The sequence below is a fragment of the Bos mutus genome, chromosome 4, assembly GCF_027580195.1.
Source record: "Bos mutus isolate GX-2022 chromosome 4, NWIPB_WYAK_1.1, whole genome shotgun sequence".
Lineage (NCBI taxonomy): Eukaryota > Metazoa > Chordata > Mammalia > Artiodactyla > Bovidae > Bos > Bos mutus.
Window position 1 is genome coordinate 87,915,998 of NC_091620.1, and position 15,807 is coordinate 87,931,804.

At 41.0% G+C, this 15,807-nt stretch overlaps 1 protein-coding gene across 2 annotated transcripts in view; it reads right to left on the reverse strand.

The window, feature by feature from the left end:
- DNAH11 (dynein axonemal heavy chain 11) overlaps positions 1-15,807 on the reverse strand; it is a 371,336-nt gene that overhangs the window by 93,470 nt on the left and 262,059 nt on the right. For both annotated transcript variants that reach the window (XM_070369750.1, XM_070369751.1), the window contains exon 63: positions 11,221-11,391. In XM_070369750.1, the coding sequence (XP_070225851.1) occupies positions 11,221-11,391 (171 nt within the window). The remainder of the gene's footprint in view (positions 1-11,220; positions 11,392-15,807) is intronic.

The following is a 15,807-nucleotide window of genomic DNA, read 5'->3' on the forward strand; positions in this document are numbered from 1 at the left end:
AATGAAAAAAAACATGGAACATCTACAATGTTCCAGGCACCATCTAGGATAGAGTAGTGAACAAAATACACAAAATACTTGCTTCCATGGATCTTACATTTTTTCTGGGGGAGAGGAAAGATGTTAACCATAACAAAGCAATGTATTAGCAAGTAATAAATGCTATAGTGGAAAAAATAGAGTAGAATGAGGCATGCTGAAGGATAAAGGTTGTAATCACATCTAGGAATTTGTAGTATTCTTGCCTCGAGACACTCATGAACAGTATGAAAAGGCAAAAAGATATGACACCGGAAGAGCAGCGTGCCAGGTTGGTAGGTGTCCAATATGCTACTGGGAAAAAGTGGAGAAATAACTCCAAAAAGAATGAAGAGGCTGAGCCGAAGTGTAAATGATGCCCAGTTGTGGATGTATCTGGTGGTGAAAGTAATGTGCCCGATGCTGTAAAGAACAATACTGCACAGGAATCTGGGAAGAGAACACTGACATTTTAGCAATCAGTGAACTAAAATGGATGGGAATGGGCACATTTAATTCAGATGACAATTATATCTACTTCTGTGGGCAAGGATCCCTTAGAAGGAATGGAGGAGCCCTCGCAAACAACGAGAGTCTGAAACAGTGTGTACTTAGTTGCTCAGTCATGTCCGACTCTTTGCAACCCCATGGATTGTAGCCCATCAGGCTCCTCTGTCTATGGGATTCTCCAGGCAAGAATACTGGAGTGGGTTGCCATTTCCTCCTCCAGAGGATATTCCCAACCCAGGGATTGAACCCAGATCTCCTGCATTGCAGGTGGATTCTTTACTGAGTAAATATTTATATAGTAAATATTATTTAAAAGTCACAGCAAAGGCACATCAGCATTTGGGTACAATAACAAAAAGGACAAATAATCTCAGTTTGTTTCCAAGATAAACCATTCATAATCACAGTAACCCACTTCTATTTCCCAACTACTAATGCCGAAGAAGCTGAAGTCCAATGGTTCTATAAAGACCTCCAAGACCTTCTAAAACTAATACCCAAAAAAGATGTCATTTTCATCACAGGGGATTGGAATGCAAAATAAAAAGTCAAGCATTACCTGGAGTAATAGGCAAATTTGGCATTGGAGTACAAAATGAAGCACGGCAAAGGCTAATAGAGTTTTGCCAAGAGAACATACTGGTCATAGCAAATACCCTATTCCAACAACATAAGAGATAACTCTACACATGGACATCACCAGATGGTCAATACAAAAATCAGATTGATTATATTCTTTGCAGCAAAAGATGGAGAAGCTCTATACAGTCAGCAAAAACAAGACCAGGAGTTGACTGTGACTTAGATCATGAACTCCTTAATTGCCAAATTCAGACTTAAATTGAAGAAAGTAGGGAAAACCAATAGACCATTCAGGTATGACCTAAATCAAATCCCTTATGATTATGGTGGAAGTGACAAATAGATTCAAGGGATTAGATCTGATAGACAGAGTACCTGAAGAACTATAGACAGAGGTTCATAGCATTGTATAGGAGGCAGTGACCAAAACCATCCCCAAGAAAAAGAAATGCAAGAAGGCAAAATGGTTGTCTGAGGAGGTCTTACATATAGCTGAGAAAAGAAGAGACACAAAAGGCAAAGGAGAAAAGGAAAGATATATCCAACTGAATGCAGAGTTTCAGAGAATAGCAAAGAGAGATAAGAAGGCCTTCTTAAGTGAACGATTCAAAGAAACAGAGGAAAACAATAGAATGGGAAAGACTAGAGATCTTTCCAAGAAAGTTGGAGATACCAAGGGAATATTTCATGCAAGTATGGGCACGCTAAAGGACAGAAACAGTACGGACCTAACAGAAGCAGAAGAGATTAAGAAAAGGTGGCAAGAATACACAGAAGAACTATACAAAATAGGTCTTAAAGACCCAGATTACCATGAATGTGTGATCACTCATTTAAAGCCAGACATCCTGAAGTGTAAAGTCAAGTGGGCCTTAGGAAGCATCACTATGAACAAAGCTAGTGGAGGTGATGGAATTCCAGTTGAGCTATTTCAAATCCTAAGAGATGATGATGTGAAAGTGCTGCACTCAATATGCCAGCAAATTAGGAATACTTAGCAGTGGCCACAGGATTGGAAAAGGTCAGTGTTCATTCCAGTCTCAAAGAAGGGCATGCCATATTCAAACTACTATACAATTGCACTCATTTCACAAGCTAGCAAGATAACGCTCAAAATCCTTCAAGCTAGGCTTCAACAGTACATGAACCAAGAACTTCCAGATGTACAAGCTGGATTTAGAAAAGGCAGAGGAACCAGAGATCAAACTGCCAGCAATCGTTGGATAACAGAAAAAGGAAGGGAATTCCAGAAAAATATCTACTTCTGTTTCATTGACTATGCTAAAGCCTTTGGCTGTGTGGATCACAAGAAACTGTGGAAAATTCTTCAAGAGATGGAACTACCAGAACACCTTATCTTCTTCCTGTTTGAACAAAGAGCTAGTTGATGGAAGTGAGTGGGAAAACTATGTCCTAAGTGAAAACACTTCAAGACAGAGGAAAAAGCTAGTGCAAAGGGCCTGAGGTTGGAGCATACGTGGTAGATTCACAGAAGATGGCCCAGTGTGACCAGAGCAGATGAGTGAGGAAAGGAATAACAGAAAGTAAGTTACAGGGAGATACAGTAGGTCCCCTACACATGAATGAGTTCTATTTTTAGAGCACATTCATTAGTCCAACTGGTTCCCAAGTCCAACAAAGTTGGCCTATCTACCCAACTAACACAAGTGGCTGTGTAGCACTGTACTGTAATAGGTTTATAATACTTTTCACACAAATGATACATTAAAAAAAACACACAAAAGAAAACGTTTTTAATCTTACAGTACCTTGAAAAAGTACAGTAGTACAGTGCAACAATTGGCTTACAGGGGCTGGCATCAAGTGAACAGGAAAGAAGAGTTACTGACTGCAGGATGGAGAGGAGGTGGGAGACGGTAGAGCTGAAGGACTGTCAGCAACAGCTGCATGCCTGACGTGGATGGAACAAGTGTATATTCACATCTTTGAACGTTTGCAACTTGAAGGTTCGGATGTCAGGGACTACTGTAATGGGGCCAAATCACTGAGGGTTTTATAAGCATCTGCAGGGTTTCTAGCTTTTGCTTTAAGTGCAGTGGGAAGTCAACTGAGGGATTTTAGAAAAAAAATTAGTGAATCTGACTTGCATCATATCACACTGGCTGATATGTTAAGATCCAATTTGGAGAGAGGCAACAAATATAGAAGCAAGGAAACCAGTTAGAAAGTTTTCACAGTAATTGAAGAGGAAGCTGATGGCGGGGCTCAGGATGCAAGCAGTGAAGGTGGCGAAAAGTGGTCAGATTCTGAATATATTTTAAAGGTACAGCCCACAGAATCTCCTAGATAGACTGGATGTGGGTGTCAGAAAAAGACTGACATCAAAGTGACTCAAAGTCTGTTAGGCTGAGCTAACACAAGGGTAGACCTACCATTAAACAAATCGGGAACACGTGAGTAGCAGTTTTACGGGGAAGATCAGGAATTCAGTTCGGATGTTCTGCATCTGAGACATCTTTCAGACACAGAAGGGAAGATGCCACTGTCTGGCTGCAGGTATCCATTTGGGAGTTAGTGGGGTCCAGGGGACATTTAAAGCCATGAACCTTGTTAAGAAGCAGCTCAAAGACTGAAGTGTGGGTCATTTCAACACTAAGAGATTGGGGCGGGTGTGTGTGCTTTGTCGCTCAGTCGTGTCTGACTCTTTGTGACCCCATGGACTGCAGCCCGAGAGGCTCCTCTGTCCATGGGGATTCTCCAAGCAAGAATACCCTCCTCCAGGGGATCTTTCCAACCCAGAGGTCGAACCCAGGTCTCCCGCATTGCAGGTGGATTCTTTACTGTCTGAGCCACTGGGGCAGGGTGGGGTAGGGAAAAAATCAAGAAGTCTGAGAAAAACTGACCAGTGGGGTTATGTGGAGGTGAAGTGAGGGTGATTCAAGAAAATCAAGTATTGATGGGAGGACGGAGTGATCCACTGCATCAAATTCAGTCAAGTACGATGAGAATGAGAACGAACCTCTCAACTTAGCAATGTGAAGGCAAAATCTGATAATAGGCATTTTGGTGGCATGATGGGGATGACAGTCTGTCTGGAGTGACTTAGAAATACGGAGGGAGGATGTGGAGACAGTGAATATCCATTCCTCTTCTGAAGTGATGACTGTAAATGAGGGCAGAGAAATGAAGGAGTAGCATGAGGGGCAGGGAGAGTTGAGAGAAATGTATATTTCCAGATATATTTGTTTTTAATGGGAGAAATAACTACATGTTTGAGTGCTAGTGGGAATGATGTAGTAATGAATCCAGACAGAAAAATTGATGATGACGGAAAGGGGAGAATTTGTCTTGAATTGTCCTCAAGGAAAGGAAAGGGGATGGAAACTAGTACATAACCCAAATGGTTGGCCTTGAATAGAAGTATCAGGAGGGAAGATGGTATATTAGTAGAAATGTTAGGAGGTGGTAGATGCAGTTGCATTTATACATCATCATATATTAAACATATCAAATATCTCTGCATCCTTAAATGACTCTGATCTCTATTCTAGTTTTCATTTCCCTTGAAGAACCACATTGTTGTAATTACTTTAGCTTTAGAATATATTTTAATATTGTGAAGTCCAAGCGCCCTCTTACTGTTTGATTCCAAAATTACATTGGTGTTGTTGAAAATATATTCTTCCAGAAAACTTTAGAATCACTGGATCAAGTTAAAATATAACTCCTCTTGAAATTCAGACTTAGAGTTAAATTTGTTTATTAGATTTTGGAGGTTTGATGCATTTAGAATACACAGTCTTCATTTCTAGGAACACATTAAGGATTGTGGACTTATTTTATAAGAGTTCTCTCTAAGGTTACCTTGAATATGTATACAGGTTGTTAATAAATGACATGCTTAGCTTCAGTTCAATTCAGTCGCTCAGTCGTGTCCGACTCTTTGCGACCCCATGAACCGCAGCACACCAGGCCTCCCTGTCCACCACCAACTCCCAGGGTCCACCCAAACCCATGTCCATAGAGTTGATGATGCCATCCGACCATCTCATCCTCTGTCGTCCCCTTCTCCTCCTGCCCTCAATCTTTCCCAGAGATATTTTAAAAGGACACAAATAGTCATTTGTTGGTGGGCTAATTTATAAACTGTCAAAATCCCCAGGATACCCAAGTCAAATGACAAGCCAGAGACACTCAGGAGAGTACGGAGCTCTAGCAAATATCCTGTATACTGTGGAGCAGGATGAGGAGATGCTTCTTGGAAAGGCAGGATGAGGCAACACTGATGAGGAAAAATTGATCAAAAAAACATTAACACGAATAAACAATTTCAGCTCCTCTTGAACCCTGGCACATGTTCATATAGACGTGATTATCCTTCCACTTTGCTGTGACTGAATCTAGGTGTATAAAGTACGTAGCTCAAATGGCGTCACCGACTTGATAGACATGAGTTTGAGCAAACTCTGGGGGTTGTTGATGGGCAGGGAATCCTGGCATGCTACAGTCCATGGGGTCGCAAAGAGTCAGACATGACTGAGCAACTGAACTGAGAAACTAGAAACCTCTGTTCTACAGGACATATGTTTTTTAGGTTTTATATAGCATTTTCTGCCAGGGGTCTTACAGACAGAAAAGTCTCTTCCAAAAGGATGTCATTTATACAACTTGAAATCTCTTTCTTCCTTTAGCATACAGCTCTGTCCAGAGATGAGTGAGAATAAGCTGCTCATGTTTGAGGATCTATTTCTCAGCTGGCCTGGAGCCTGTGTACTCAAGAGACAAGCAGAGAGCGCTGGGATGCCTGAAAATAGACACGGAGTCCTGAGAGTTGTGGGCCCACAGAGAAACACAGGCCTGTAGTTAAAAATCAATGTTTTCTTAATGTACAGCATCAGAAAATTATCATTTTTGCTTTGGCTATACATTTAGAGAGTTTAGATAGTTTGGATAAGCCAATTAATCTTATTCTTCACAACAAAATTTTATCTTCATGGAATTCCATATTTGGAATTTTAAGTAAGTGGGAAAATACAAGTTGATGGGAAACTTCCCAGAAACACACTAAATGATGCGATTTGCTCTTGTTTTTAGATGCTAAGTTGTGTCCAACTGTTTTGTGACCCCATGGACCGTAGCCCACCAGGCTCCTCTGTCCATGGGATTTCCCAGGCAAGAATACTGAAGTGAGTTGCCATTTCCTCCTCCAGTGATCTTTCTGTCCCAGAGATTAAACTCACGTCTCCTGAATTGGCAGGCAAATTCTTTACCACTGAGTCACCAGGGAAGCCCAAATGATGCTATACCAGCAATTAAACATCAATTTTAAAACTTAGATTTGAGAAGGCAAGTTTTCAATTTAAAAAATGTAAAGTGACTGATAGCCTAAGTTCATGCTATAGATACTATTACATGATTCAAAGAGAAGAATAACTGTAACAAGAAGACAACGTGAAGTTCACTAGCTTGCACATCAGGAAGTGAATTTCTTTATAATTTTGGACAGAATGAGAAAATTTTATCCATGATGGAAAATGCAGAGAGGACCACAAGTGATGATAATCATTCACCTTAAGTTGGTCATTGGGTGAATCGGACCAAGATACCCATTGAGAAGATTGAAGTTTGGAGAATATGAGATGGAGACAAAAAGAAGAATTTGATAGCTGACACCTTCTGAAACTCACAACGCAGTACGAGGTGGACAAAATTAGCAGAATGCTTTATCCTCTTACATAAACAGGACTATTTTATGGCAGAAATACTTAGAGAAAATCTCTGAAATTCAGGGAGTAATATAGATATCGTCTTTTAAAAAAATCTTCCATATAAAAATATGGCTTGATACCATAGACACATTAAATAGCTTAGGTACAAAAGGATTTTTCTTTTACAATTATTATGAGACACTTTTCCCAAAATATTTAATTTGCAGAAATTCCATTGGCATGTCCTTATGTCACGAAAAAGCTATTGTGAAAACTGAGGCATAATTACCAACAAAGAACACAAATACACAGAGGGATTTAATGTCCTAAGGTCAGGAAGCAACAGTTAGAACTGGACATGGAACAGACTGCTTCCAAATAGGAAAAGGAGTACGTCAAGGCTGTATATTGTCGCCCTGCTTATTTAACTTATATGCAGAGTACATCATGAGAAACGCTGGGCTGGAGGAAGCACAAGCTGGAATCAAGATTGCTGCGAGAAGTATCAATAAACCAAGATATGCAGATGATACCACCCTGATGGCAGAAAGTGAAGAGGAATTAAAAAGCCTCTTGATGAACGTGAAAGAGGAGAGTGAAAAGGTTAGCTTAAAACTCAACATTCAGAAATGGTATCCAGTCCCATCACTTCATGGCAAATAGATGGAGAAACAGTGGAAACAGTGGCTGACTTTATTTTTTGGGGCTTTAAAATCACTGCAGATGGTGACTGCAGCCATGAAATTAAAAGACGCTTACCCCTTGGAAGGAAAGTTATGACCAATCTAGATGGCATGTTGAAAAGCAGAGACATTACTTTGCCAACAAAGTCCGTCTAGTCAAGGCTATGGTTCTTCCAGTGGTCATGATGGTCAGAGAGGCCTGGTGTGCTGTGGTCCATGAGGTCGCAAAGGCGGACATGACTGAGTGACTGAACTGAACTGAACTGAAGGGCTAGATATGTAAATGAAGAACCTGCTTTAATCAACTGAGATAACACAGTTCTGTTCAATTGCTTAGTTGTGTCCGAATCTTTGTGACCCTATGGACTACAGCATGCCAGGCATCCCTGTCCATTATCAACTCCCAAAGCTTACTCAATCTCATGTCCATTGAGTCGGTGATGCCATCCAACCATCTTATCCTCTGTCGTCCCCTTCTCTTCCCGCCTTCAATCTTTCCCAGCATCAGGGTCTTTTCCAATGAGTCAGTTTTTCACATCATGTGGTCAAAGTATTGGAGTTTCAGCTTCAGCATCAGTCTTCCCAATGAATATTCAGGACTGATTTCCTTTAGGATGGACTGGCTGGATTTCCTTGCAGTCCAAGGGACCCTTAAGAGTCTTCTCCAACACCACAGTTCAAAAGCATCAATTCTTGGGCGCTCAGCTTTCTTCACAGTCCAACTCTCACATCCATACATGACCACTGGAAGAACCATAGCCTTGACTAGACGGACCTTTGTTGGCAAAGTAATGTCTCTGCTTTTCAACATGCTGTCTAGGTTGGTCATAACTTTTCTTCCAAGGAGCAAGTGTCTTTTAATTTCATGGCTGCAGTCACCATCTGCAGTGATTTTGGAGCCCAAAAAATAAAGTCTCACTGTTTCCATTGCTTCCCCATCTATTTCCCATGAAGTGATGGGACCAGATGCCATGATCTTGGTTTTCTGAATGTTGAGTTTTAAGCCAACTTTTTCACTCTCCTCTTTCACTTTCATCAAGAGGCTCTTTAGCTCTTCTTCGCTTTCTGCCATCAGGGTGGTGTTATCTGCATATCTGAGGTTATTGCTATTTCTCCTAGCAATCTTGATTCCAGTTTGTGCTTCATCCAGTCCAGTATTTCTCATGATGTACTCTGTATAAGTTAAATGAGCAGGGTGACAATATACAGCCCTGAAGTACTCCTTTCCTAATTTGGAAGCAGTCTGTTGTTCCATGTCCAGTTCTAACTGTTGCTTCTTGATCTGCATACAGATTTCTCAGGAGGCATGTCTTGGAGGGCACAAACAGAATCTTGTTTGCACCAGGACCCAGGAGAAAGGAGCAGTGACCCCACAAGAGACTGACCCAGACTTGCCCGTGAGTATCCAGGAGTCTCTGGGTGTGGCTTGGAGGTGGCCTGCTGCAGGGTTGGGGGCATTGAGTGCAGCAGTTCAAGCATGGGACCTTTTGAAGGAAGCCTTCATATCTTCATTACTTCCACCATAGTTTGGCCTCAGGTCAAATAATAGGGAGGGAACACAACCCCACCCATCAACAGAAAACGGGATTAAAGATTTACTGAGCATGGCACCCCCCTACCAGAACAAGACCCAATTTCCCCCTTAGTCAATCTTTCCCATCAGGAAACTTCCATAAGCCTTTTGTCCTTCTCCATCAGAGGGCACACAGAATGAAAAGCACAATCGCAGAAAACCAGCCAATCTGATCACATAGACCACAGCCTTGTCCAACTCAATGAAACTATGAGCCATGCCATGTAGGGCTACCCTAGAAGGAGAGGTCATGGTGGAGAGTTCTGACAGAATGTGGCCCACTGGAGAAGGGAATGGCAAACCACTTCAGTATTCTTGCATTGAGAACACCATCAACAGTATGAAAAGACAAAAAGGACACTGAAAGGTGAACTCCCCAGGTTGGTAGGTGTCCAATATGCTACTAGAAATCAGTGGAAAAATAACTCCAGAAAGAATGAAAAGATGGAGCCAAAGCAAAAACAACACCCAGTTGTGGATGTGACTGGTGATGGAAGTAAAGTCTGATGCTGTAAAGATCAATACTGCATAGGAACCTGGAATGTTAGGTCCATGAATCAAGGCAAATTGGAAGTGGTCAAACAGGAGATGGCAAGAGTGAATGTCGACATTCTAGGAATCAGTAAACTAAAATAGACTGGAATGGGAGAATTTAACTCAGATGCCCATTATATCTACTACCCATGGAAAAGAAATGCAAAAAAAGCAAAATGGCTGTTGGGGGAGGCCTTATAAGTAGCTGTGAAAAGAAGAGAAGCGAAAAGCAAAGGAGAAAAGGAAATATATAAGCATCTGAAGGCAGAGTCCCAAAGAATAGCAAGAAAAGAAAGGCTTCCTCAGCTATCAATGCAAAGAAATAGAGGAAAACAATAGACTGGGAAGACTAGAGATCTCTTCAAGAAAATTAGAGCTACTAAGGGAACATTTCATGCAAAGATGGGCTCAATAAAGGACAGAAATGCTATGGACCTAACAGAAGCAGAAGATATTAAGAAGAGATGGCAAGAATACACAGAAGAACAATACAAAAAAGATCTTCACGACCCAGATAATCATGATGGTGTGATCACTCACCTAGAACCAGACATCCTGGAATGTGAAGTCAAGTGGGCCTTAGAAAGCATCACGACCAACAAAGCTAGTGGAGGTGATGGAATTTCAGCTGAGCTATTTCAAATTCTAAGAGATGATACTGTGAAAGTGCCAGGAAATTATGTGCCGCTCAATATGCCAGCAAATTAGGAAAACTCAGCAGTGGCCACAGGACTGGAAAAGGTCAGTTTTTATTCCAATCCCAAAGAAAGGAAATGCCAAAGAATGCTCAAACTACCGCACAATTGCACTCATCTCACACACTAGCAAAGTAATGTCAAAATTCTCCAAGCCAGGCTTCAGCAATATGTGAACCATGAACTTCCAGATGTTCAAGCTGGATTTAGAAAAGGCAGAGGAACCAGAGATCAAATTGCCAACATCGGTGGATTATCGAAAAAGCAAGACAGCTCCAGAATAACATCTACTTCTGCCTTATTGACTATGCCAAAGCCTTTGACTGTGTGGATCACAACAAACTGTGGAGATAACAGAATGCATCATAGAAAACAGTGGCCTGGAAAGCAGTGGTCTGGTTTCCTATCTTTTATGACATTACCAAGTCATTTAAACTTCCCTGTCTCTGTTTCTCCTTTGTAAAGGATAACCTTAATCTAGACAATCTGAAATCTCCCCAATCTAGGCTTTCGTTTTGCTTATGGGTGAATTTTCAAATTCAAAGTAAGCTATTTTTATACTTACATACAAAGTGTTACACTTTTCATCTGAAAGTAGTCATTAAAAAAAATCTTCAGTAACCTGTGATATTCATACCAAAAAATTTCACCCTGTAATTGCACATGATATTCCAAATTTGGTTTCAGTTAACAGTTTCATTTAAAGCAATTTTCCAACTATACCCCTATCATTCATACAAATAATTTTTCTATTTTCTACCTCCTTGTTGAAACTATCGTTACAACAAGAAAACTGCAACACACAAGAAAGACTTCCTTCAATACTAGAATTTCCAGTGATTTGAGATTACAGAAGTACAAAAATGTCTGGAACATACACTGTTTTTGTTAAATTTAAGTAACAAAATTTCAGTGTGACGCTTCCAAATGTGGCCCAGGTTAGGGACTGAGCTTACCTTCTCTTGAAGAAAGGGAACCCACATGCAGTCCACCAGTTCCTGGCGATACTGTTGTGTAAAGGATCCAACATAAGACACATATGCTGCTGTAAGGAGAACATCTCCACAGAGCGTCTTCTCTTGCGCTTCGAAGGATTTAATAGACTGGCCCCAGCGAATCTTCTCTGACTGAAATATAAGATGATTCTGATGTAACTACAAAGTGAAGAGCAACTCAAGAAACATTGAATGTAATTGCCTTATACCTCGGTTTAAGTCTAGGGCACCTGCACAGCCTGGAGGAGGGAGAGAACATGACTGGGGGGCATAACGATGCTGACCACTCAGTCACGTGAACCCATTATTACGAAGGCGCTCTCATTCTCCCGTCAGTGAAGTTTATGGTAATGCGACATTAGATCTTTAACATCTCCTTTTTGTTGGATGCCCTAACTCTTCAGTTAGGCTTGAGGTCCTTCTTAAAAGGCTGACGGTCACTCTCTTGTTCCTCTACAAGTACAGGACCAAGAGCTGTGGCCAAGCCTGAGTGATGTTAGGATTTTTATGGCAGCTTGGCTGTTCACCATCATTTTTGCTTTTCAGCAATGGTACTATACCTCCCTCGGCAAACATCGTCTTAAACATACCAGCCATGGGCGGGTTATAGAAAAAGGAAGGTGACAAACACTGCTGCTGCTACTGCTGCTAAGTCACTTCAGTCGTGTCCGACTCTGTGCGACCCCATAGACGGCAGCCCACCAGGCTCCCCCATCCCTGGGATTCTCCAGGCAAGAACACTGGAGTGGATTGCCATTTCCTTCTCCAATGCATGAAAGGGAAAAGTGAAAGTGAAGGCGCTCAGTCATGTCCGACTCTTCTCGACCCCATGGACTGCAGCCCACCAGGCTCCTCCATCCATGGGATTTTCCAGGCAAGAGTACTGGAGTGGGGTGCCATTGCCTTCTCAGGAAAAACACTAGTTATGTTAATTATTTAAAACATAAAGCTTAAAAGAGCCATCTTACTAGAATTCTATTAATTAAAGATCAGTGCTGGTAGTTACTAAATGTGGGTTCTTTCTGCAATATAATTACGCAATCAGTGGAAGAGCTTACAGCCCATGTAAAAAGATGGAAACCAGAAGGATGTCACTAGCTTTGAAGACCGTATGCTCAGCTCCTTCTATCTACATGACTAGACACTGAAAATCTGATTTCCAGGTTAAGTATGTAGAGCCCTTAATATTGGATTTGAATAAAACTGTAATAAATACCTATGGATTGACTGAACTGCAGGACACTTCACTAATTCATTTGGTTTCAGTGCATGCTAAAATTTAATACCACATTCTAAGCATATGTAAATTAATAGCAACTGGAGAAATAAAACCAGCAAAATGTTGGTAAAAACAATGAAGAACCCTGTGGAAGAATTCAGCTTTACTCATGAAAGAGGGGAGACCACAGAAAGCAAAAATAATGTATGTCAGAGAAAATTGCAATACTAGCTCCCTGCAAGCCATCACAATACCCTTGGCACTGAGGTAATGAAAGTAGCAGGTGACAATGCTTATGAAATCTATTTTAAGATAGTCTGCTTTGCTCGATAAAGATCACTCCAAGTTAGCTCTATAATTAAACACTAGGCAACTTCAACTCCCTTGCCTTCTTTATAGAATTCATTACTTTCTTCCTCAGCTATAGATAATATATCCATTAATTTTGAAGAAGAATCTCTCATTTGCCTTCCCTCCAACTTTGTTGTCTTTGGTTAGTAAATGATAAACAATAAAGGGCACCCACCTCATTCTCAAAAACAGCTTTGAAACTTGAAGATTTACTAAACGTAGACTTATCGGCGATTGAAATCGTCAATAATTTCACTATACCACCCACGCAACATAAATCATTACTGACACTGGCTAACAAGGGTTTAAGAATTGGAACATGTCCTGTAATAAATTTCTAGACAGTTAAAAATCACTATAATTTTATTCTAATGCATTATAGATTGCCTGTAATGTCATCCTGGCTGGGGTGACCCATTTCTAATTTTGAACAGCTGTTAGCTCTGGAGTTAGTTAATGATTAAATATAAATTGCCTGATTTATTAGTCTGAATGGTTGAGACTATAGCTTCCAGGTCAATGCTATATAGACAAAATCATCAGTCTTGGTGTTTTTCAGAAGTTAACTGTCTCCTGTTCTAGTCAGAAAGAATTTATCCTCAAAGGAAAAGGTCTGACATCTTCAATTAATCTTTTAAAAATATACGTATATACATACTTATATGTATTTTTTGTTAGTTAACATTATTCAGGCATTTTCCTTTCCTTTTCTAAATCATAATCTAAATTATCATGAATAAATAAAGCCTTTGGAAGACACTACTGTGTGCTAGAGATACAAGGTAGCAAGATCCAAGGCCTGTTTTTCCCTTGTTAAAACCTTCATACATTCTCTACCTCAAGTAAGTCTAATTACCTGGCAGTCCTCTTTTCCATAGGTACCTTATAAATGGTAAACCCTTCACACTGCCTAAATCTTACCACTTCAAATGGAAGCAGGTATAAACTCTACTAGGAGCTTGCATAATTTCTCAACAGATCTAATAAAAGTGAATCTTCAAAGGGCTCCAGAATTTTTTTTCAACACAGGAGTTCTTCCCAAACTCACCCATTCATTCATTCAACAAATATCTATTGGTGCCTCCAGGGACTACTCTATATGTTTGGGATCAAGCAGTGCAGGAGACAAATGCAGTTTCCTTCTTTTGAGAGCTCACAGTCTAGGTAGGGGGAAAAGACCACAAAAAAAGTATGTATGTTCACACATGCATGTGTACGAGTGTGTGTGTCATATGATGATACATACTATGAAAAAATAGTAAAGCAGAGGAAACAAAAACATCTATAGAGTGCTATGGCTGATTCTTGACGGTTGACAGAAAACCACAAAATTCTGTAAAGCAATTATCCTTCAATTAAAAAATAAAGTGGCAAAAAAAAAAGATCTATAGAGTGGTGTGTGCATGCATGTGTGTATTTGTGTGTGTGTGTGTGTGTGCATGCACGTGTATAAGGGGCAAGGCACATGCTTTTTAACAAAGGGAGGTCAGAGAATACCAGGTAATAAGGAGAACTTCTGGCAGATACCTGAAGGAAGTATGGGACCCAGTAATATCATTGCCTGGAAAAGTGTCAGCCACATGGAGGGAGGAGGCAAAGGCCGTGGGGTAGGAGAGAGACTGGCAGGGTGAGGAAGAGCGAGCTGCTGGTGAGGATGGAGCAGGGCAGAAGGTGGCACAGTGGAGGACAGAGAGATCCAGGGGCCAGATCACGGAGGGTCCTGCAGGCCTGGCAAAACCTCTGGACTATATTTTGAGTGAGACAACTAGTTATTGGAGAATTCTGAGAGAGCGGTAACATGAGCGGACTTAGTTTTTCTAACAACATCACTCAGCGGCTCTAAGGGCTGTGGACCTTGAGGGTAGTGGTGGAGGCTAGCGCGATGCTCCGGGGGGAGATGCTGGAGGCCTGGCCCAGCGTGGAGAGGTGAAGGGGCTGAGAGTGCTGGGATTCTGAATGGACTCTGAAGGGCGAGCCAGGACAGAATGCTGCTGCACTGAATATGGGTGTGAGGAAGAAGCAGTAAGTCAAGGGGGATTCTAGAGCTTTAGGCCATACAACTAGAAGACAAGACCAGCAGTTATTGAGACTGAACAGAGAGAGTGGATCTAGCAGAATGAAGAGTGAGTTTACATATAATGAACTATGAGTTTCAGAGGGATAATGGGTTTAAATTTGTAGTAAATTTAAATTAGATTGTTAAAAGCCTACTTATAAGAAATTAGGCCAGCCTCAGCCATCCTAACTTATATTTCTCTCTCCTTTCTTGGTGAGAGAACTCTGATTCTGAAAAGACTGTTACTGTGTCCAGTACCCTGGGATGAACTGGCTGAGTCAATTATGATCACTCCATTTCCCATGTTTCTGCCTTCTTTGCATCTATCCGTGGTCACTCTAGTTCTGGCTAAACAAACAAGTGCTTTAGGTAAGTCTGCTTAAGGGGTTGCCCTGAGCAGAAAACTTGATTTTGTTATAAAAGGAGAAAAATCTGGTTGCTACAGAGTCCTCTCTCCTGCCTGAACCTGAAGGAGCAGCATCCATCTGGCACATGGCTATAAAATGTATAAGCGTGAACAGACATGTGCTCTGGCAGCAGCAGAAGGCTGCAGACAAGTCAGGGGTCCGATCACTCATTCCCTGAAATGACACTGATAATGGGCTACCTCTGCAATTTTTTTTAATCTGTGAAAAATAAACTCCTTTTTGTTTAAGCCACTGTGAAGCAACTTTTCTATCGCCTTCAGCTAAACGCATGTCTAGTAGTGCAAGTCTATATTTTTAGGTAGCACTTAAAAATAAGAGCTTTGAGATTCACATATCATGAAATTCACCCTTTCAAGTCTTCAGTTGAGTGGGTTTTAATATATCCACATATTCGTGCCATCATCCCCAATAATTTGAGAAGGTTTCTCTCACACAACAGAGAAGCTCATACCCATCAGCAGGCACTCACAAGTTCCTGCCCCCTTGTCCAGTAT